Source organism: Anomalospiza imberbis, unplaced genomic scaffold (genome assembly GCF_031753505.1).
Source record: "Anomalospiza imberbis isolate Cuckoo-Finch-1a 21T00152 unplaced genomic scaffold, ASM3175350v1 scaffold_325, whole genome shotgun sequence".
NCBI lineage: Eukaryota > Metazoa > Chordata > Aves > Passeriformes > Viduidae > Anomalospiza > Anomalospiza imberbis.
This window is the reverse complement of record NW_027099946.1, coordinates 88,034-110,343: the sequence shown is the minus strand read 5'-3', so window position 1 is coordinate 110,343 and position 22,310 is coordinate 88,034. Positions and strand designations below refer to the sequence as shown.

General features: G+C 50.0%; 1 protein-coding gene across 1 annotated transcript in view; it reads right to left on the bottom strand.

Annotated features, from left to right (window-relative positions):
* Nucleotides 1–1,102: 1,102 nt before the first annotated feature.
* Nucleotides 1,103–22,310, bottom strand: part of LOC137466608 (uncharacterized) — a gene marked incomplete at its 3' end in the record, with an annotated part of 47,877 nt that continues 26,669 nt past the window's right edge. The window contains exons 5-7 of the mRNA XM_068178286.1: nt 19,573–20,004; nt 10,344–10,616; nt 1,103–1,375 (exon numbers count right to left, since the gene is read on the bottom strand). Coding sequence (XP_068034387.1) covers nt 1,103–1,375; nt 10,344–10,616; nt 19,573–20,004 — 978 coding nt within the window. The remainder of the gene's footprint in view (nt 1,376–10,343; nt 10,617–19,572; nt 20,005–22,310) is intronic.

Here is a 22,310-nt window from a genome sequence, read left to right as displayed (position 1 = left end):
AGCACAAAGTGCTCCAGGCATTTCAAGTGCAGGCAGCGGCGCAGGTACACCATGATGTCCCACAGCCGCTGTGCAAATTCCTTCCTGCGCCACCGGGACAGTGGTACGGTGGTCAGCACGTGCATGACCACAGTCTTCCAGGTAGAGCTGGAAAAACCTGTGCCCCTCAGGATGCAGGTGAAGACCTGCAGGCATTTCAGGTGCAAGCCCTCGCACGGCATCTGCCTGGCGATGTGCTGGAAGAATTTTGCCTCTGCCACAGCGTATGTCTCAGGCCACGCTGTGCTTGCCATGATGTTGGCCTCGGCGGGCTGACTGCTCACAAAGTTGCTGGAGTTGCCTTTCTGGGCCTCTGTGGGCTGGCTGACCACAAAGGTGTCAGAGTCCCCTTGGCGCACCCCAAAGAGCATTTCCACGGTCAGGCTCCTCTTGCCTTTGCACAACTGGAATTGGCAGGACCGGCTGCAGGGCTGAAACACCAAGTGCCATGAGTATGACTGAGGCACATGCAGCCACGAGCATCTCACCAACTGGTAGAACCAGCGGGAGGTTTTCTCCACATCCAGGTAGGAGCCGGTGCAGAGTGTCTCTAGGAGGCTGCGCTTCTGCTCCCGCCACAGCTCCTCCTGCGAGTGGTGCAGGAAGCACAACAGCTTCTCGCCCAGCCGCTCCCTCTCGCACATGCACACCAGCTCCACACGGACACTGAAGGTCCTTGCTGCCATCTGCCCTGCACTGTTCAGCTCTAGGTGGAAGGCATGCCCTGGCGGGGGATTCAGCGGGACCAGCACCTGGTACACCCCATCCCACTCACGGGGACTCCAGCCCTCAAAGGCACTGCCCACCCCGATGGCTTCTTGAGGCACCGGGTAGAAGTTATTGCTCACGCTGTCCACAAAGACACGCGTGAAGCTCTCCATCAGCTCAGCTATCACTGAGCAACCTTTCTTCAGGTCCTCCACAGGCCACCGTATGCTATCCACTAAAAGGATGCCTTGCTCATTCCCAGCATCCTGAGTGTCTTCACTGTCTTTAGTTCCACCATTGCCGCTCTCTTCCTTGCCACCATCACTGCCACCTTTTTCACTGGCAGCCATGTTACCTTGTTCATCTTCTTTTCTATCCTCATTCTTGTTTCCCTGTACCACCTGTATGTCCTTGTTTTCTCCTTCGTTTGCTTCATCTAGGTCTTCTTCATTTCCACCAACAATACCAGGTTCTTCTTCATTTCCGTCACCACTACTGTCTCCTGGCACATCCCCATCACTCTGTCCATCATCTTTCATTAAGTCATGGCCTTTGTTACTGTGAACACCGCTGTCTTCCTTCCCCTTCACATCATCATTGCCTTCAATGGCATCATTGTCTCCTTCATCTTCAGCCACAGGACTGCCTTCTCTGTCATTTTCAGTCTCACTGTCGTCTGCCTCCACAGTCACATCCGTGTTTTCTCTGCCTTCCTCTAAATCAGTGCTGTCTTCTTCCTGTTCTGTTCCTCTCCCATCTCCCAAGGTCTTGCAGGAGGTCTGGTCCTTGCTGCTGCTGCTGCTGCTGGCCTCACAGCTCCTTCTGCAGCTAAACCACAGGCCCAAGAGTAGCAGGACGCCAGCAAGAACACAGAATGGCCACTGCTGCAGGGCACCAAAGAGCACGGCTCCCCAGCCCTCATCCTGCTGCTCCAGGGGCCCCTGCTCCAGCTCCTGCAGCAGCCGAGCCATCTCACGGTCCAGCAGCTCCTGACGCTCCTTCATTTGCCGGTGCGTGGCCTCATCCAGCCCATCCCCAGCCGGCTGGGGGTACTGGATCAGGCTTTGCACGAGCACGAAGAGCAATGAAAGTAAAGCCATGGTCTGCAGGAGGACACACAGAAGGGATTCAGTGGGGCTGGAATGGAGACAGACAATGAGGGGCAGGAGCAGGAGGGATGTGGCGGCAGGAAGGGGAGGAGGGCCCCTGGCAGCTGGCAAGGCCTGCACCGCTGCCCCAGCAAGCAAGCGCGCCCTCAGCGAGGCGCTCCCGCCGGGGCTGGGCCCTGGATGCGGGGCCAGCCCCGGGTACCAACGCTTCTCCCCCAGCCCTCCCCCAGCCCCCCAGCCCCGTCTCCTCACTGCTGTGTACTCACCGCTTGCCCAGGCTCTACTGGGGCAGCGGAACTCGCTGAGGCCTTTTATAGCTGCCCCCATGGTGACACGGCGCCTGTGATGTCACAGAACCCAGAGCGCGTCACAGGCCAGCCCCGCCCGCCGTCCCCAGCCCGGTCAGTGAAGTCATCATGGCCCTGGGCACCCAGAGCCCCAGCAGACACCAAGTGCTGATCCATCACTCAGGAACCTGGGAACACCAGAGCTTCCTTTGACAAAGCAGGCACAAGCACCCTTGCACACAACCCTTGTCAAATATAAATTTGGGTGACATGATCCATGGATGTTTTCACTATACAGGGGTAAGCTTTTATTTATTATGCAAGGCGGAACTTTTTTGCTATCAATATTGATATTTATTTCTGTGGTGGTGCATCGCCCCTCCCTTCCTCCTTTCCAGGCTGTAGTGTGATCTGAGAAATACTTGTTAGGCCTTGGCTTTGACACACCACCTGGGATCAGCTCTTCCTTTTTTTGGGTGATCTCAAGCACACCCATTCGGGACAATTACTTTGGAGGCAACATGTCATGTCAGCTAATATTTATTTACTGATTTAGTGAGAAATAAAGAAATCCACACTGCTTGAATGATGCACAGGAAGTTGTAATGTCATCCAGTCTTAAGGCCTACACTTACTTTACACCAGCACTGTCCTGCCTCACAGACCTTTTGTGAAAAAAAAGATGTGTTGGGGTTTCTCTTCTGAATTAGGAACACTTCCAAAGATCTGTTTATTGACTGACAAAAGATCACACATGACTAACTTATGGTTTGCACAGCAGCGTAAAAACCCTCAGGCCCACACAAACTATTTCTTACACCAGAGATGGCTGATCAATAGTCTGGCTGAAGATTGGGCAAGTCACTGTAATCAAGAAATACAAGTTTTTAAATGGAAAAAGAAAAGTCCTCGAAACACAGAACTTCTGAAGCTTAGCTCATTCCACTCTAATGTGCTCTCCCCCAACAACAGATAAAAGACGTGCCCCTCCTGACACTTGCTGCAACTGGCTACCCTAGCATGACAGCCATTCTGAGAGAAACTCTTTTTTGTATGGGATGTAGACATGTCTGCATTTGAACACCATCCTCGGTACAAACCTCCCCCCTTGCTTTTTTCTGGTTGGACATCCTTGTTACTGCACATGATGGAGCAGTTTATTGGGAAGAGTTTCTCTGATGCTGATCACAGCACAGCGGGAGGTTTTTGCTCCCTTGGGCTTCTCCAATTCTTTCTGGATGATCTCTTTATCAGCTGAGGGCTGACGGAACACAGAATGCCTGAATAATTGTCTTTCTCTTCTCCACCCATGACACAAGAGTTGCCTGCACTCAGACAACACAGTTTTCTGAACCATCCTATATAATAACAAACAATGCCTTCTAAATTCTGCCATCTAAATGTGGTCACTATTGGACAGCTTCATGTTCCAAGTGTTACCTAGCAGGGAGGGAAGCAGAGGAAGACAGGATCACAGCAGCCACTGATCCGTTATTCAGAGGCATCACCAGGAAGAAACAGGAGAAAGCCATGAATTTCACAGGCTACTGTGTTTCAACAACCCATATCACCCTGCTCCTTTTAAATCTCTTCTGATGACAAGCTTCCAGTTTCATCACAGTGCTCACCTGAAGCACACGAGTAAATAAGATGAAGAATAGGAGAGAAAATGTCTTCTGACCTCCAGTCACTTAAGCATCAAGCAGACAAGAGAAAGCCTCTGTCCTTCTCTAAGGGAGGTCGTTTATACTCACCTACAGCAAAAGCTATTCTGAAAACCCACGTTATTAGACCCAGAGTGATAAAGAGCTAAGAATTTACTGATCCTGGGAAAAAGGCAGCTTTAAATGAGCTCTGCTACTCCTACTCTCTCTCCTCAGAACTTCAGGTTGAGATGCTTAGGACCAACTAAAGAAAAAAGTAATTTCATTCATGCCCTGGTCAAACATTTCTCAGTCTCTTGTCCCTCCTCCCAGTGCACCAGCCAGTCAAACACAGAAAAAGCAAGCTACCCATGGTAAGCTTCCAGTGGAAATATTGGCAAAATCCTTGTGGACTGCATTACTTGAAGGACCTGGGGTCAACTCACTGACTGTGAATCACTTTTACTGCTCTGCTTAGCCTACCACCTCAGCTCAGCTCAGCTCAGCTCAGCTCAGCTCAGGAACCTGCCAGCTACTTTCAGCTGCGTAAACCCACGACCTGCAGTCAGAAAGGCATGAGTCTTATGAAAGAAACAGGGATGGGTAATGAAGTGTGGAGATTAGTCCACACTCTGAGGAACAGGCAACACTAAAAAACAGTCTGGCAATAGCTTGTGTCTAGAAGCTGTGTACCTTCAAAACCACCTCAGGGGTTTGGGACTTGTGCTGACTTGCACAAAGGAACCCACTCCACCCTGCAGCAGTGGGCTCCTTCTTTCCAGCCTGGATGGAGACATGCCCTGCATTTTGCAAGCATGTCCAGGTGTTCAGAATGGAACATGCTGATCATATTTAGCACCTTAAGGCATGCAGCTCTTCCTTTCTCAAAGTATGCTTTGTGAAACTACAGGTAGTGCTATCCCTACCTTTCCAAACCAATTACCCTCATTATATTGCGCTTGCCTTCAAAATACTGCCACTCCTACATTTCAGACTTTGCTTCCCTCAGAAGGATGCACAAATAGTTGGAGTAGTTGCAAGCACCTGCACCTGCAATTTTCAACTAACTGCATCTTCAGAAAGGGTTCTGACAACAGGCCGTTCTCTGGACATGAACAGGGCATGCTGAGGCAAGACAGATAACTTTGCTACATCTTATAGCTCAGATCTCTGTGGCCAGAGTCACAGTCCTTGAGCTAAAATGAAAAAAAAGAAATCAGGGAATGTATTTTTGCTAAATGAAAATGAATTAAATCTATTGTGGGCACTCATTCCGTTTAAGAGTGGAGTTGCATATACCTGAAAAACTGGTTTGTAAAGGAAAGGCTTCCAGACTCTACTTTATAAGAATGATAACAGGCACCACTGTGTTGAAGGCACTGATAACAGCCTGATTAAGGAGGGTTTTCTTTCATTGTAATCACACACAATTTAAAACCAGGTCCTTACTTGCTTTCTTTTGTCATATTCATTATGAATTTTTCCTTCTAGGAAAATGTAAATAATAGTTTTCTATTTATGTTTCTTATGAATGTGTGGTTACTTTGTAACCATTGTTACTTGCAAATTAGATTCCTTAACCATTGAAAAGATGAAGAACAGCATGGTCTTGGCTGAAGAGAGTGATGTGAAAAATCAAAAAGCATAGATTGTTTTTACTATCCACATATATTACTATTTTGCCAAATGAATTTTATTGTGATTTGACTATTACCTATAGAATTCATAAGTCAGCATATTAATATTTTTTTTCTTTGGTTCTGCCAAGAAACCCACTCATTCTGATTCTTAATGACAACACCTTTCATCTTTATTTATGTCTTGTAAGTTGTGAGCAGAAAACAAATTGTCAGTGAAAAATGTTACTCACCTTACTATTCTCTATTTTGCCCCTTTCTCTTTTCCTCAGCACAACTGAAACATTTTTATTATTTCCGTAATCCTGGAAACAAAGATAAAAATGGTTTTAACAATTCTGATAGCCATCAGTTGTTCAGCAGATAGTCTAAGACTGTCTTATCTCCTAATTAATCAGGAAAGCACAAATTGCACTTTCAGGGCTTTCCTGGAATGCAGTGAATTTCTATTTTAGTTGTACATACATCTTTTGCTTCTAGAGAAGCAAGTTGATGGTAGAAAGATCTTCCATGGAAACCACTATGGAGCTTCCTGACCAACAGGTTTTGAAGTCTCTGATCCTGAAATCTGACTTCATTAAGGGTAAGTACAAACAGCTACAGAGCTGCAATGGAGCCAGTGAAGGTCTCCTTGAGTCTATGCATTGTAATAGATATTGGTAATGGGAGAGCTAAAATAAAATGCTTGTAAATCCACAATATAAAATCAGCATATGAAAAGGAAAGACCTGAAAGATTTAACGTCCGTAGGAACAAAACCTGATGGCAACTTTGTTTCATCACTCTCAAAACCTATAGTAAAAATTGTAATATTGTTCTCATGAGGTACTATGAAGGTGAAGGTTTAAATGTGTGAAGAGAAAGGAGGAGGTGTTAGGGATGGTATGAGTTTGCTGGATTAAGTGATTTGGCTCCTAAGAAGCTGTGTTGAGTGATGAGGAAGGGACAAAGAAAAATGAGGAATTCCATTCTAGCCAATAAAACATTAAGGAGAAGCATTACAATGAAGAGCTCATTCTCTTGCAGCTTGATTCCTCCCTGCTGAATGTAAGGGCAATACATACTTTGGGGTTTTCAGGAGAGAATGCACTGAAAATTTTTGTTCCAGGACCTGTTCCATTCTTCTATCAGTGATGATGTGTGCTGCATGTAAACAGTTGCCAGGAAGGGTAAAGTGATAAGAAAAGGTTTAATTTACCAATGAAAAAATTGCACAGTTGAATTCATGAGGCAAAATTAATAGCCCTGCTTTAAAGTGCTATGGAAGTAGAATACCGAGAAGTGACTGCTGGACAAAATCACCGTTTGAGCCACTTTGTCATTTTTTCAGGTAGTTGCACTGGATGGACATTTTTAAAGAAATGGTGGGTTAAATAAAAAGAAGGACATGTTTCAGGCAATTTGAGAAACTTTTCTCCTTTTATTATTTCTTCACACATGTATATGTAGATATTACTGAAGGGCAACTATTACTGAAGGATAGCTCAATCTTTTAGGACTAAATTGTTCCCTAGGAGCACATAAAAGTGATTGTGTAAAGAAAACTTTTCCAAATATTCCTAAAAAATTCAGGAGTACTCTGCTGCAAAATTTCAGGCACTTCAGGGCATTTTCATTTCAGACTTCGCAGATTTTCACCCCCATGGCCTCTGGCTGCCCTTGCAGAGACCGTGGCTGCCACATGGACAGGCGCTCCAGGGCTATGGCATTTGCCTCCCTGCTAGTGCTGAGTGCTCCGGCGTGGGTTCGCAGCTTTGGTAGCTTCACACTGAGGGAAAACGAAGGGACGAGAAAGGCACACTTTGCTGGCGAGGCAGAGAACTGTTTATTTCCCACGTGATCGCAGCGGTGGTCAGAGCAACTGTTCCCGGTGCCGGTGCAGGGCAAAATGGCGACGGGACGGAGAAGTCATTGGTTCAAATAGGGGGCGTGTGGACAGGGGTGGAAAACCCCTTCACCCAAAAGGGACAGACAACAGGGGAGTGACATGGAACATAACAACCTATGAGAACATAACAGAGGTGGATACAGCGTTCTGGGACAAATGGGAATGTAGAGGTGGGGTGATTGACACAGAACTTTCTATGAGGAAGAAGGGCGTGGTTACAAGATTGACATATAAGAGCTCCTATGGTAGACAGCTTGGAGCGGACCATTGTTAGGGGGAAATAGGTGTACAGATGTCTTGGTTTGAAAAGACAGGAGTCTGTGAAGGAAGTCAAAAGCCTCCTGTGAAATGGAAAAGGTAAACCCCCTCCTTCCAAATTATCACAATTTCAGAATTAAAAGGGCTCTCAGGCAAAGATATGAGAATGGGAATAACAGTTTTTTACTAGGAAGGAAAAAAACTAAATAACAATGCAATTTAGCGCAAGCAAAAAAAAAAAAAAAAAAAAAAAAAAACCAAAAACACTGGCAGAGTGAGAAAAACCTGACACCCTGAGAAGTCAGGGTGTTGATAGTAGTCCAGCCAGATGGTGGCTGCTCCTCCTGGAGCGGCAATCTGCAGAAGGGTGTAGGTCCTTTCTGAAGATGCGGCGAAGGAGCAGCTGGGCCTGGTTCCTGATTCCTCTGGGAAATCCGGCGAAGAAGGCTGTCTGTTGTCTCAGAAATGCTTGTTTTATGGTGGCAGGGATGCTTGGCTCCTCCCTCTGGGTGGAGCATCTCACAATGGGATGATGTAACTAGTCTTACCAGCCACAGTGAGTAATTCAATAGCCCATTAACAGGAGATTATCTTCCTGGCAGTGTCATTGTTCTTGAAAGAGATAAGAAAAACTGCCTAACTCCCAACAGATGGCAAAAATAGAATACATGCTTATTTTACAAGCCAGGACAACAGAGAACCAACCTAACTAACATTTACTAATATCCCTAACTAAACCAACCCAAACTACAACAAAGCTTTAAGCATTTCTATGGAAATGTTCAAGAGACAGCATACTTAATATATCCAACATCTCTGTTTGCAAAGAGTCTTTATTTCAGATAGAGGTATAGGAAGGACATTCTCTAAGACACAGAGGGTTACATACAAAGAATGACACATTTCAGGCAATTTGAGAAACTTCTTTTATTAATTTCTCAAACATACATATTCAAATATTATTTAAAAGCAGACAAGCAACTGCAGTAGAGTATTACTCTAAACTAAGAGTAATTCTCTAAACTAAGGTTTTAAACAAATCTAGTCTAAACTCTATTTCTCTACACTAAGAGTAGCTTTGCAAAATAGTTATACACTAACAACACTAAAGGGCATCTGGAAGGAATGCCAAGTAATAAGTCTAATTAAAGCTACAGCTTGCTACATTATAACTACATTAATTCTGCAACGGCCTAGGTTGCTGTCTTCGAGGTAGTTCAAGCAACCTTCTTCAGCTTCACTGTTCTTCTGTGAGGATGTGCATGTGGAGACAGTTTCTACCTCTCAGACTTAGGCAACAGCACCATCGTAACTGGAAGGTGAAGGGCAAGGCCACTCAGAGGTGTGTCTGCACAACGAATCCATGTGCTGCAGCATCTTCCTTCCGCAGGAGCAGAAAAGCAGCTTCAGGATTGCCAGTGACGAATGCAGCAATTATGCAGAGTTCACATGGCTGCCATCGGGTGTGACCCCCCCAGCAAAGCTCTGTGCAGGGAACTCCTCTCCGTAGCTGGAGAGCAGCATCCGGAGGCGAAATCGCATCTGACCATAAGCTTTCAGTGCCTCTAGGTGGGTGGCAGGATCTTGGGCCAGGTGCTCAAAGAGGTTGAGCGGCTCAATCCTTTGCATTTCTGGTGGCAAGCTGATCTCTGCAGGAAGCCTCTCGTTGCCTAGCACAAAGTGCTCCAGGCATTTCAAGTGCAGGCAGCGGCGCAGGTACACCATGATGTCCCACAGCCGCTGTGCAAATTCCTTCCTGCGCCACCGGGACAGTGGTACGGTGGTCAGCACGTGCATGACCACAGTCTTCCAGGTAGAGCTGGAAAAACCTGTGCCCCTCAGGATGCAGGTGAAGACCTGCAGGCATTTCAGGTGCAAGCCCTCGCACGGCATCTGCCTGGCGATGTGCTGGAAGAATTTTGCCTCTGCCACAGCGTATGTCTCAGGCCACGCTGTGCTTGCCATGATGTTGGCCTCGGCGGGCTGACTGCTCACAAAGTTGCTGGAGTTGCCTTTCTGGGCCTCTGTGGGCTGGCTGACCACAAAGGTGTCAGAGTCCCCTTGGCGCACCCCAAAGAGCATTTCCACGGTCAGGCTCCTCTTGCCTTTGCACAACTGGAATTGGCAGGACCGGCTGCAGGGCTGAAACACCAAGTGCCATGAGTATGACTGAGGCACATGCAGCCACGAGCATCTCACCAACTGGTAGAACCAGCGGGAGGTTTTCTCCACATCCAGGTAGGAGCCGGTGCAGAGTGTCTCTAGGAGGCTGCGCTTCTGCTCCCGCCACAGCTCCTCCTGCGAGTGGTGCAGGAAGCACAACAGCTTCTCGCCCAGCCGCTCCCTCTCGCACATGCACACCAGCTCCACACGGACACTGAAGGTCCTTGCTGCCATCTGCCCTGCACTGTTCAGCTCTAGGTGGAAGGCATGCCCTGGCGGGGGATTCAGCGGGACCAGCACCTGGTACACCCCATCCCACTCACGGGGACTCCAGCCCTCAAAGGCACTGCCCACCCCGATGGCTTCTTGAGGCACCGGGTAGAAGTTATTGCTCACGCTGTCCACAAAGACACGCGTGAAGCTCTCCATCAGCTCAGCTATCACTGAGCAACCTTTCTTCAGGTCCTCCACAGGCCACCGTATGCTATCCACTAAAAGGATGCCTTGCTCATTCCCAGCATCCTGAGTGTCTTCACTGTCTTTAGTTCCACCATTGCCGCTCTCTTCCTTGCCACCATCACTGCCACCTTTTTCACTGGCAGCCATGTTACCTTGTTCATCTTCTTTTCTATCCTCATTCTTGTTTCCCTGTACCACCTGTATGTCCTTGTTTTCTCCTTCGTTTGCTTCATCTAGGTCTTCTTCATTTCCACCAACAATACCAGGTTCTTCTTCATTTCCGTCACCACTACTGTCTCCTGGCACATCCCCATCACTCTGTCCATCATCTTTCATTAAGTCATGGCCTTTGTTACTGTGAACACCGCTGTCTTCCTTCCCCTTCACATCATCATTGCCTTCAATGGCATCATTGTCTCCTTCATCTTCAGCCACAGGACTGCCTTCTCTGTCATTTTCAGTCTCACTGTCGTCTGCCTCCACAGTCACATCCGTGTTTTCTCTGCCTTCCTCTAAATCAGTGCTGTCTTCTTCCTGTTCTGTTCCTCTCCCATCTCCCAAGGTCTTGCAGGAGGTCTGGTCCTTGCTGCTGCTGCTGCTGCTGGCCTCACAGCTCCTTCTGCAGCTAAACCACAGGCCCAAGAGTAGCAGGACGCCAGCAAGAACACAGAATGGCCACTGCTGCAGGGCACCAAAGAGCACGGCTCCCCAGCCCTCATCCTGCTGCTCCAGGGGCCCCTGCTCCAGCTCCTGCAGCAGCCGAGCCATCTCACGGTCCAGCAGCTCCTGACGCTCCTTCATTTGCCGGTGCGTGGCCTCATCCAGCCCATCCCCAGCCGGCTGGGGGTACTGGATCAGGCTTTGCACGAGCACGAAGAGCAATGAAAGTAAAGCCATGGTCTACAGGAGGACACACAGAAGGGATTCAGTGGGGCTGGAATGGAGACAGACAATGAGGGGCAGGAGCAGGAGGGATGTGGCGGCAGGAAGGGGAGGAGGGCCCCTGGCAGCTGGCAAGGCCTGCACCGCTGCCCCAGCAAGCAAGCGCGCCCTCAGCGAGGCGCTCCCGCCGGGGCTGGGCCCTGGATGCGGGGGCAGCCCCGGGTACCAACGCTTCTCCCCCAGCCCTCCCCCAGCCCCCCAGCCCCATCTCCTCACTGCTGTGTACTCACCGCTTGCCCAGGCTCTACTGGGGCAGCGGAACTCGCTGAGGCCTTTTATAGCTGCCCCCATGGTGACACGGCGCCTGTGATGTCACAGAACCCAGAGCGCGTCACAGGCCAGCCCCGCCCGCCGTCCCCAGCCCGGTCAGTGAAGTCATCATGGCCCTGGGCACCCAGAGCCCCAGCAGACACCAAGTGCTGATCCATCACTCAGGAACCTGGGAACACCAGAGCTTCCTTTGACAAAGCAGGCACAAGCACCCTTGCACACAACCCTTGTCAAATATAAATTTGGGTGACATGATCCATGGATGTTTTCACTATACAGGGGTAAGCTTTTATTTATTATGCAAGGCGGAACTTTTTTGCTATCAATATTGATATTTATTTCTGTGGTGGTGCATCGCCCCTCCCTTCCTCCTTTCCAGGCTGTAGTGTGATCTGAGAAATACTTGTTAGGCCTTGGCTTTGACACACCACCTGGGATCAGCTCTTCCTTTTTTTGGGTGATCTCAAGCACACCCATTCGGGACAATTACTTTGGAGGCAACATGTCATGTCAGCTAATATTTATTTACTGATTTAGTGAGAAATAAAGAAATCCACACTGCTTGAATGATGCACAGGAAGTTGTAATGTCATCCAGTCTTAAGGCCTACACTTACTTTACACCAGCACTGTCCTGCCTCACAGACCTTTTGTGAAAAAAAAGATGTGTTGGGGTTTCTCTTCTGAATTAGGAACACTTCCAAAGATCTGTTTATTGACTGACAAAAGATCACACATGACTAACTTATGGTTTGCACAGCAGCGTAAAAACCCTCAGGCCCACACAAACTATTTCTTACACCAGAGATGGCTGATCAATAGTCTGGCTGAAGATTGGGCAAGTCACTGTAATCAAGAAATACAAGTTTTTAAATGGAAAAAGAAAAGTCCTCGAAACACAGAACTTCTGAAGCTTAGCTCATTCCACTCTAATGTGCTCTCCCCCAACAACAGATAAAAGACGTGCCCCTCCTGACACTTGCTGCAACTGGCTACCCTAGCATGACAGCCATTCTGAGAGAAACTCTTTTTTGTATGGGATGTAGACATGTCTGCATTTGAACACCATCCTCGGTACAAACCTCCCCCCTTGCTTTTTTCTGGTTGGACATCCTTGTTACTGCACATGATGGAGCAGTTTATTGGGAAGAGTTTCTCTGATGCTGATCACAGCACAGCGGGAGGTTTTTGCTCCCTTGGGCTTCTCCAATTCTTTCTGGATGATCTCTTTATCAGCTGAGGGCTGACGGAACACAGAATGCCTGAATAATTGTCTTTCTCTTCTCCACCCATGACACAAGAGTTGCCTGCACTCAGACAACACAGTTTTCTGAACCATCCTATATAATAACAAACAATGCCTTCTAAATTCTGCCATCTAAATGTGGTCACTATTGGACAGCTTCATGTTCCAAGTGTTACCTAGCAGGGAGGGAAGCAGAGGAAGACAGGATCACAGCAGCCACTGATCCTTTATTCAGAGGCATCACCAGGAAGAAACAGGAGAAAGCCATGAATTTCACAGGCTACTGTGTTTCAACAACCCATATCACCCTGCTCCTTTTAAATCTCTTCTGATGACAAGCTTCCAGTTTCATCACAGTGCTCACCTGAAGCACACGAGTAAATAAGATGAAGAATAGGAGAGAAAATGTCTTCTGACCTCCAGTCACTTAAGCATCAAGCAGACAAGAGAAAGCCTCTGTCCTTCTCTAAGGGAGGTCGTTTATACTCACCTACAGCAAAAGCTATTCTGAAAACCCACGTTATTAGACCCAGAGTGATAAAGAGCTAAGAATTTACTGATCCTGGGAAAAAGGCAGCTTTAAATGAGCTCTGCTACTCCTACTCTCTCTCCTCAGAACTTCAGGTTGAGATGCTTAGGACCAACTAAAGAAAAAAGTAATTTCATTCATGCCCTGGTCAAACATTTCTCAGTCTCTTGTCCCTCCTCCCAGTGCACCAGCCAGTCAAACACAGAAAAAGCAAGCTACCCATGGTAAGCTTCCAGTGGAAATATTGGCAAAATCCTTGTGGACTGCATTACTTGAAGGACCTGGGGTCAACTCACTGACTGTGAATCACTTTTACTGCTCTGCTTAGCCTACCACCTCAGCTCAGCTCAGCTCAGCTCAGCTCAGCTCAGGAACCTGCCAGCTACTTTCAGCTGCGTAAACCCACGACCTGCGGTCAGAAAGGCATGAGTCTTATGAAAGAAACAGGGATGGGTAATGAAGTGTGGAGATTAGTCCACACTCTGAGGAACAGGCAACACTAAAAAACAGTCTGGCAATAGCTTGTGTCTAGAAGCTGTGTACCTTCAAAACCACCTCAGGGGTTTGGGACTTGTGCTGACTTGCGCAAAGGAACCCACTCCACCCTGCAGCAGTGGGCTCCTTCTTTCCAGCCTGGATGGAGACATGCCCTGCATTTTGCAAGCATGTCCAGGTGTTCAGAATGGAACATGCTGATCATATTTAGCACCTTAAGGCATGCAGCTCTTCCTTTCTCAAAGTATGCTTTGTGAAACTACAGGTAGTGCTATCCCTACCTTTCCAAACCAATTACCCTCATTATATTGCGCTTGCCTTCAAAATACTGCCACTCCTACATTTCAGACTTTGCTTCCCTCAGAAGGATGCACAAATAGTTGGAGTAGTTGCAAGCACCTGCACCTGCAATTTTCAACTAACTGCATCTTCAGAAAGGGTTCTGACAACAGGCCGTTCTCTGGACATGAACAGGGCATGCTGAGGCAAGACAGATAACTTTGCTACATCTTATAGCTCAGATCTCTGTGGCCAGAGTCACAGTCCTTGAGCTAAAATGAAAAAAAAAGAAATCAGGGAATGTATTTTTGCTAAATGAAAATGAATTAAATCTATTGTGGGCACTCATTCCGTTTAAGAGTGGAGTTGCATATACCTGAAAAACTGGTTTGTAAAGGAAAGGCTTCCAGACTCTACTTTATAAGAATGATAACAGGCACCACTGTGTTGAAGGCACTGATAACAGCCTGATTAAGGAGGGTTTTCTTTCATTGTAACCTCCTGGTTTCACAGCGGCAGATGTGTGATAGAAGCTCTGCATCTGCTATGAAGAAATGCCAGTCCTGGGAACGAAAGCAGACAGAATTGGTGAGTCGGAGCCGATAAGGCTCCCTGATGTCAGTAGTTGAGAGGCAGCCGCTTACAGATGGGACTAGATGGTGTATCACGGCTCCTCTCGCGGCACCACGACTTGCCTCATTTTTGTCAGCACGCGAGGCAAGTGCGCGTTCCTTTCCTAGTTTTTTGGGATTGTGGGGCTCCCATCCCTCCTCCCTCCTCCCGCAGCCCTGGGTGGTATAGTCCTTAGAAGTGGGCAGCGATCCTGAAAATGTCCCTCCTGATGGCAGTGGAAGCACCGGCGTGTGGATGGAAGTCGTTTCGGAGCTGAGTTCCTTGGAGGAGCAACAGCAGATGCGACCAGCTTGTCTTTAGGTCTCTTTGGGGCTTCCTCCTCTATCAGGTGTGATTTCAGGGTGCACTCCTCGATGATCTGGTCGAGGGTCGGCGCTGGTGAGGCCGGCAGCGACAGGATGATTCTTTTGCACATGGTGTTGGCATTCATGTGCACCACTTCTAGGACTAGTCCGTCTCGGTGTTCAGGTCTCTCCACCCGTCTCTCGACTGCCGCCCGGACCCGGTCTACGAAATCTACAAAAGGCTCTGCGACACCTTGTTTAATCGCTGTATAGGGAACCATCGGGTCCTTGGTGGGCATGCCCAGGAACGCACGCTCTGCTGCACCCCTGGACATGTCCAGCACGGCCGTTGGAATTCCCCGAGCTTGAAGTTGCCCTTCACTCCATTCTCCTTCACCCACAAGATGGTCCAAAGTGATCGGTTCTTCCGTGAAATCCAGGCTGTAAGGCCCTTCTAGGATTTCGGGAAGCAGGTCTGCTGCCAGTTTCTTCCACCTCCTCTCCCACAGGCTGTAGTCTGATGGGAGAAGCAGGCAGCTAAACAGACACTTAAGGTCTGCTGGCACTACGGTTCTAGACGTTAAAGTCGCTTTTAAAATGCCTTTAAAAAAGGGGCTTTTTTGTCCAAAATCGCGTGATGTTTTGCAGACCTCTTTTATGGATTCATAGGGAAGGGGTGTCCATGTAGGGTTTTCCCCTCCCCTGGCGTAGGAGGCTGGAGTGCGGAGCGACTGCTCGACTTCATAGATTGGGCTCCGTCCCCTCCCCTCTCCCCTACTCCCCCCTCCCCCCCTGGGTATCCGAGGAGCGGGAGGACGTGGGGGCGCGGTACGTGGGACAGGGCAGGGAGAATCTTCTCCCTGGGACAGCGGGGCGGAGGTGACAGACCCCTCCCTGTTGGGGGAGGGTGGGGCTGATGTTGCGGCAGGCAGGACATGGAAGAAGGGGACGCCCACCCGAGGGGGAACAGGGGGAGGGGTGGCAACCCGATGCCTGGAGTGGGCGGTGCCCACACCCACAGGGAAACAGGAAGGGGTGGGGTCAAAGGTGGGGATACAGGGAACAAAGGGGGCAAAGGGATTATGGGGAGAAGAAACCTCTCCACGTGGCCGCCCTCCATCTTGGGAAGACAGAGGCCCTAGCCACGTGGCTGCGGCTTCCTCAGGGGGACAAAGAAAGGGATTCAGGGGAGCAGAGCAGCGCGGGGTAGCGCCAGAACTAGGATTTCTAACTGGGAAAAAGGGATTGGAAAAGGGGTTTGGGATTAGTTCCTCAGCAGAGTAGCTAATTCCACCAAGGCGGGGGTGCCGGGACGGCTCGGGGGAGCCAGGAGCACGGTCCACGTCTGTGGAGCTGCCCTGCGCCTCAGAGCGGCGGAGTACTCCCCTCTGCCTACCCGGTTTAGGGGAAAAAGGGGTAGGAGAGGATGGGGAAATGGATTCGGGGGAAACAAGAGTTTTGCCCGATGGCTCTTTCCTTTCCTCAGCCGCTTCTCGCGCGGACCCTGCTTTTACAGCCTCCGAGATCAGCAAATGGAGCTTTGGGAAACAATCTTTCACAGAGGGATCCCTGTCCATTCCCTCTGCTAACCTGGCTCCTACTTGCTCCCAGAACTCTGTTCTGTGAGCATCCTCCGCGGTTACACGTGGAAAGGAAAAGCAGAGCCATCGTACAAACTGCTTGACTGAATTTTTGGGGTAGGGATGTTTTACTGATAAAATCCCCTTAATTTGGGTATAGAATTCCCTTTGTTGGGCAGATAGCGTGGTCCCCATGCTATTTCTACCCAAAGCCTCACCCCTGGTGCAGAAAAGGCGAAAGAAAAAAAGCAAAAAACGCGAAAGACCCCGGCGGCCCGCCGCACACGCTGCGCGCTGCGTGATCCGTACCGCCGGAAACGCGGCAGAGCCCACCCACGTGAAGTATCAGCCGGGTACCCCCCGCGGCTAATCACTCACCAAACCGGAATCTTCGCAAATAAAAGCTGCTACCAGGGTCTTCTTTCCCGGGAAGCGTCCGTTCTTCGGCTTTCCGTAGCCGTGAATGGTTGCGCTTCCAGTCCCACGCAGGAAAACACAGCGTGTTTTCCTGTGGGTGGCGGAGACGTCACTGACTTACTTCGGGGGGGCACTTGCTCCCGTTTTCAGTCCGGCACGGAGCACTTTTCCGTCGTGGACCGCGACCCTGCGGTGGCGGTGGCGGTTTTCCGCGCGGATCGCGCTCGCTCGTCTCGGCAGCGGCGCTCGCTGGTCGGCGGCGCGGCTTCGCGGCGGCGGCGCTCTCTGTGCGCGGCTCCCGGGTGCTCTGTGGTGACTCTCTGCCTGCTCCGCGGCTTTGCGCTGGCCGTGGCCCGGACGTTGGGCGTCACTCGCGGCTGCTCTTTACTTTGTCTGCCCCGGTCAGCTCCCGAATGCCCGGCTTGGGCTTCTCAGCTTTTCGTCGGGGCCGGGGCTCGCCGCAGTTTCCGGGCGCTTTTGCTGTCGCGCTCCGGGGTGGGCTGATGGCCGCGCTTTGCCGTCGGCGCGAGGGAAGAAACAAAGAGGCAGGGAATTCATCCAAATCCGTCCGCGTGGCGGCTGGATGCTTTATTGGCTGCGAGAGCTGCGATGGAAAGGCTGCAGCCGATCCCAGCTTCGCACGGACGCAAATGGCCTCGAGCATGCCGAGGAGTGGGATCAAATAGGGAAGGGACAGGGCGGACGGGGAGCCCTCCCGCCCAATGGGTACAGACATCGCGGTGATGACGTGTACTACAGCGACCAATGGGAACACGGCAGGGGCGGACACGAGACTTTGGGGTGAGTGGCACCACGAGACCGGGAACACAGGCACGGAAATCGCAGGAGTAGGGGAAAACCCGGGGGATGCACGAGGGTACAGAGAACTGGAAAACTAACAAAGGAAAAACCCATGTGAACCTAAACCTGGGATGCAACAGTATAGGAAGGACATTCTCTAAGACACAGAGGGTTACATACAAAGAATGACACATTTCAGGCAATTTGAGAAACTTCTTTTATTAATTTCTCAAACATACATATTCAAATATTATTTAAAAGCAGACAAGCAACTGCAGTAGAGTATTACTCTAAACTAAGAGTAATTCTCTAAACTAAGGTTTTAAACAAATCTAGTCTAAACTCTATTTCTCTACACTAAGAGTAGCTTTGCAAAATAGTTATACACTAACAACACTAAAGGGCATCTGGAAGGAATGCCAAGTAATAAGTCTAATTAAAGCTACAGCTTGCTACATTATAACTACATTAATTCTGTAACGGCCTAGGTTGCTGTCTTCGAGGTATTTCAAGCAACCTTCTTCAGCTTCACTGTTCTTCTGTGAGGATGTGCATGTGGAGACAGTTTCTACCTCTCAGACTTAGGCAACAGCACCATCGTAACTGGAAGGTGAAGGGCAAGGCCACTCAGAGGTGTGTCTGCACAACGAATCCATGTGCTGCAGCATCTTCCTTCCGCAGGAGCAGAAAAGCAGCTTCAGGATTGCCAGTGACGAATGCAGCAATTATGCAGAGTTCACATGGCTGCCATCAGGTGTGACCCCCCCAGCAAAGCTCTGTGCAGGGAACTCCTCTCCGTAGCTGGAGAGCAGCATCCGGAGGCGAAATCGCATCTGACCATAAGCTTTCAGTGCCTCTAGGTGGGTGGCAGGATCTTGGGCCAGGTGCTCAAAGAGGTTGAGCGGCTCAATCCTTTGCATTTCTGGTGGCAAGCTGATCTCTGCAGGAAGCCTCTCGTTGCCTAGCACAAAGTGCTCCAGGCATTTCAAGTGCAGGCAGCGGCGCAGGTACACCATGATGTCCCACAGCCGCTGTGCAAATTCCTTCCTGCGCCACTGGGACAGTGGTACGGTGGTCAGCACGTGCATGACCACAGTCTTCCAGGTAGAGCTGGAAAAACCTGTGCCCCTCAGGATGCAGGTGAAGACCTGCAGGCATTTCAGGTGCAAGCCCTCGCACGGCATCTGCCTGGCGATGTGCTGGAAGAATTTTGCCTCTGCCACAGCGTATGTCTCAGGCCACGCTGTGCTTGCCATGATGTTGGCCTCGGCGGGCTGACTGCTCACAAAGTTGCTGGAGTTGCCTTTCTGGGCCTCTGTGGGCTGGCTGACCACAAAGGTGTCAGAGTCCCCTTGGCGCACCCCAAAGAGCATTTCCACGGTCAGGCTCCTCTTGCCTTTGCACAACTGGAATTGGCAGGACCGGCTGCAGGGCTGAAACACCAAGTGCCATGAGTATGACTGAGGCACATGCAGCCACGAGCATCTCACCAACTGGTAGAACCAGCGGGAGGTTTTCTCCACATCCAGGTAGGAGCCGGTGCAGAGTGTCTCTAGGAGGCTGCGCTTCTGCTCCCGCCACAGCTCCTCCTGCGAGTGGTGCAGGAAGCACAACAGCTTCTCGCCCAGCCGCTCCCTCTCGCACATGCACACCAGCTCCACACGGACACTGAAGGTCCTTGCTGCCATCTGCCCTGCACTGTTCAGCTCTAGGTGGAAGGCATGCCCTGGCGGGGGATTCAGCGGGACCAGCACCTGGTACACCCCATCCCACTCACGGGGACTCCAGCCCTCAAAGGCACTGCCCACCCCGATGGCTTCTTGAGGCACCGGGTAGAAGTTATTGCTCACGCTGTCCACAAAGACACGCGTGAAGCTCTCCATCAGCTCAGCTATCACTGAGCAACCTTTCTTCAGGTCCTCCACAGGCCACCGTATGCTATCCACTAAAAGGATGCCTTGCTCATTCCCAGCATCCTGAGTGTCTTCACTGTCTTTAGTTCCACCACTGCCGCTCTCTTCCTTGCCACCATCACTGCCACCTTTTTCACTGGCAGCCATGTTACCTTGTTCATCTTCTTTTCTATCCTCATTCTTGTTTCCCTGTACCACCTGTATGTCCTTGTTTTCTCCTTCGTTTGCTTCATCTAGGTCTTCTTCATTTCCACCAACAATACCAGGTTCTTCTTCATTTCCGTCACCACTACTGTCTCCTGGCACATCCCCATCACTCTGTCCATCATCTTTCATTAAGTCATGGCCTTTGTTACTGTGAACACCGCTGTCTTCCTTCCCCTTCACATCATCATTGCCTTCAATGGCATCATTGTCTCCTTCATCTTCAGCCACAGGACTGCCTTCTCTGTCATTTTCAGTCTCACTGTCGTCTGCCTCCACAGTCACATCCGTGTTTTCTCTGCCTTCCTCTAAATCAGTGCTGTCTTCTTCCTGTTCTGTTCCTCTCCCATCTCCCAAGGTCTTGCAGGAGGTCTGGTCCTTGCTGCTGCTGCTGCTGCTGGCCTCACAGCTCCTTCTGCAGCTAAACCACAGGCCCAAGAGTAGCAGGACGCCAGCAAGAACACAGAATGGCCACTGCTGCAGGGCACCAAAGAGCACGGCTCCCCAGCCCTCATCCTGCTGCTCCAGGGGCCCCTGCTCCAGCTCCTGCAGCAGCCGAGCCATCTCACGGTCCAGCAGCTCCTGACGCTCCTTCATTTGCCGGTGCGTGGCCTCATCCAGCCCATCCCCAGCCGGCTGGGGGTACTGGATCAGGCTTTGCACGAGCACGAAGAGCAATGAAAGTAAAGCCATGGTCTGCAGGAGGACACACAGAAGGGATTCAGTGGGGCTGGAATGGAGACAGACAATGAGGGGCAGGAGCAGGAGGGATGTGGCGGCAGGAAGGGGAGGAGGGCCCCTGGCAGCTGGCAAGGCCTGCACCGCTGCCCCAGCAAGCAAGCGCGCCCTCAGCGAGGCGCTCCCGCCGGGGCTGGGCCCTGGATGCGGGGGCAGCCCCGGGTACCAACGCTTCTCCCCCAGCCCTCCCCCAGCCCCCCAGCCCCGTCTCCTCACTGCTGTGTACTCACCGCTTGCCCAGGCTCTACTGGGGCAGCGGAACTCGCTGAGGCCTTTTATAGCTGCCCCCATGGTGACACGGCGCCTGTGATGTCACAGAACCCAGAGCGCGTCACAGGCCAGCCCCGCCCGCCGTCCCCAGCCCGGTCAGTGAAGTCATCATGGCCCTGGGCACCCAGAGCCCCAGCAGACACCAAGTGCTGATCCATCACTCAGGAACCTGGGAACACCAGAGCTTCCTTTGACAAAGCAGGCACAAGCACCCTTGCACACAACCCTTGTCAAATATAAATTTGGGTGACATGATCCATGGATGTTTTCACTATACAGGGGTAAGCTTTTATTTATTATGCAAGGCGGAACTTTTTTGCTATCAATATTGATATTTATTTCTGTGGTGGTGCATCGCCCCTCCCTTCCTCCTTTCCAGGCTGTAGTGTGATCTGAGAAATACTTGTTAGGCCTTGGCTTTGACACACCACCTGGGATCAGCTCTTCCTTTTTTTGGGTGATCTCAAGCACACCCATTCGGGACAATTACTTTGGAGGCAACATGTCATGTCAGCTAATATTTATTTACTGATTTAGTGAGAAATAAAGAAATCCACACTGCTTGAATGATGCACAGGAAGTTGTAATGTCATCCTGTCTTAAGGCCTACACTTACTTTACACCAGCACTGTCCTGCCTCACAGACCTTTTGTGAAAAAAAAGATGTGTTGGGGTTTCTCTTCTGAATTAGGAACACTTCCAAAGATCTGTTTATTGACTGACAAAAGATCACACATGACTAACTTATGGTTTGCACAGCAGCGTAAAAACCCTCAGGCCCACACAAACTATTTCTTACACCAGAGATGGCTGATCAATAGTCTGGCTGAAGATTGGGCAAGTCACTGTAATCAAGAAATACAAGTTTTTAAATGGAAAAAGAAAAGTCCTCGAAACACAGAACTTCTGAAGCTTAGCTCATTCCACTCTAATGTGCTCTCCCCCAACAACAGATAAAAGACGTGCCCCTCCTGACACTTGCTGCAACTGGCTACCCTAGCATGACAGCCATTCTGAGAGAAACTCTTTTTTGTATGGGATGTAGACATGTCTGCATTTGAACACCATCCTCGGTACAAACCTCCCCCCTTGCTTTTTTCTGGTTGGACATCCTTGTTACTGCACATGATGGAGCAGTTTATTGGGAAGAGTTTCTCTGATGCTGATCACAGCACAGCGGGAGGTTTTTGCTCCCTTGGGCTTCTCCAATTCTTTCTGGATGATCTCTTTATCAGCTGAGGGCTGACGGAACACAGAATGCCTGAATAATTGTCTTTCTCTTCTCCACCCATGACACAAGAGTTGCCTGCACTCAGACAACACAGTTTTCTGAACCATCCTATATAATAACAAACAATGCCTTCTAAATTCTGCCATCTAAATGTGGTCACTATTGGACAGCTTCATGTTCCAAGTGTTACCTAGCAGGGAGGGAAGCAGAGGAAGACAGGATCACAGCAGCCACTGATCCTTTATTCAGAGGCATCACCAGGAAGAAACAGGAGAAAGCCATGAATTT